General features: G+C 39.9%; 1 protein-coding gene across 1 annotated transcript in view; it reads left to right on the top strand.

Annotated features, from left to right (window-relative positions):
- Positions 1–1,508, top strand: part of LOC119586436 — a gene marked incomplete in the record, with an annotated part of 196,777 nt that overhangs the window by 168,815 nt on the left and 26,454 nt on the right. The window contains 1 exon segment of the mRNA XM_037935164.1: positions 1,341–1,394. Within this exon segment, the coding sequence (XP_037791092.1) occupies positions 1,341–1,394 (54 nt within the window).

Below are 1,508 nucleotides of genomic sequence, written 5' to 3'. Positions count from 1 at the left end.
GTTTTACATATGGGTGCGTGGGTCTCTTAAACGTGGTTATGAGTAAGCTCAAGCATCAGTGAGTGCGAAAGAGTTACTACATGCGTTTGTCTATATCTATGTAATCATGAAGACGAAAGTTAGTTAACCTGTGTATGTATACACAAGTTTGCTTTTATGTGTACGTACATGTAATTACTTGAGAGTGTATATCCGTGTCCAAATGCTATTCAAGAAAACGCTAGGAAGATGCAGCGGGTAAGTATAATGTTAAGTTCCTCCAACCCGAGTCTCACTGTGCCTCCATTTCCTCCACCGCCTTGGTATATGTGCTCCGCTCCTTTATGATTAGTGAGTCCGTCTTGAATTCAGGAGTTTCTCTATTTACCATTGTCTCTCTCTATTCTGAGGATGCTCGTACAGACTGACAACAGAACAACACGCTCTTTGCAGTTCTTTTCACTTGTGGCGGAGGCTTCTAGGGTGAATGGGTGTGGAAAGAGCTGTAGTTTTTTTGTGCAGGGAATTGTGTCACTTTTGTTCAAGTGATGTTCATGATGTTCTCGCAGGATATCTTTGTTGCGATCCTCTGAGCAATAATCAGTGCACCAGCTGCAACAGAGGTTATCACATGATGAGAATTTACTCTTTATGCTTTGTTAACAGATGTCTGTTATTTGTTTTCTTTGTATATAAAGGTCATGGTAACAGATAAGATAAGTGATAATTAATATTTTGCTGACGATGGATGGAATGATGAAGTCTACATCTGTACGAGTTTGTTAAAGAATGAAATGTTTCTTCACCCCAAGAACAGCTGAGGTTAGCCTTCTGCAACGTCCATCCCATCGCCATGCAACATTTGACAGATGTTTATTACTGTATCTTGATTTGACAGCTTTACTCCAATATCCTTTGCGATAGTGGTTGGTATGGCCTAACTCTCAGTAGTTGCATTACATCCTGCTAACAGCTTATTTGAATGAGTAATTGTATCATATACAGACTGCTTCATATCATCATCTAGTATCAGATACACAAAATTCATCATTACATTCCTAACATTCAGCATAGATGAAGTGAATATATTCTAGTAATGCAGAGCAGGCTTTAAAGCTTATTCCCAGGCAATTAGCAACAAACAAGCACTTGGCTGTAACTTGCCAACGTGAATGAAAAGACGTAGCCCAAGAAACAGGTATGTTAGGGTTAAAATTAGTTTTCACATGAAACGAGAGGATCATAGATAATCTTGTCACAATAGACAGAATCTTGCCATTAATGATTTGATGTTCAGAGGCCATGGACTTTGCCCTAAATAGTCTATCCGTCTTGTAACCATGGCATCTTGGTCCCATCAGACACCCAAGCCAAAAGCGACACTCTACTCGACTCGACAAGCGTGTGTCCTTCAGGTACAGAGAAGCCCCCCCCCCCTATCTTATACCAACCATCAGATAGGATATTTTCCAATTTTTTCCATCACCAAAGTTGTTGAGTGAGATCATGATGATATTCTTAAGGTTTCC

Source organism: Penaeus monodon, chromosome 21 (genome assembly GCF_015228065.2).
Source record: "Penaeus monodon isolate SGIC_2016 chromosome 21, NSTDA_Pmon_1, whole genome shotgun sequence".
Lineage (NCBI taxonomy): Eukaryota > Metazoa > Arthropoda > Malacostraca > Decapoda > Penaeidae > Penaeus > Penaeus monodon.
Note: the sequence above shows the minus strand (reverse complement) of the source record. Positions and strands in the feature narration are given on the sequence as shown.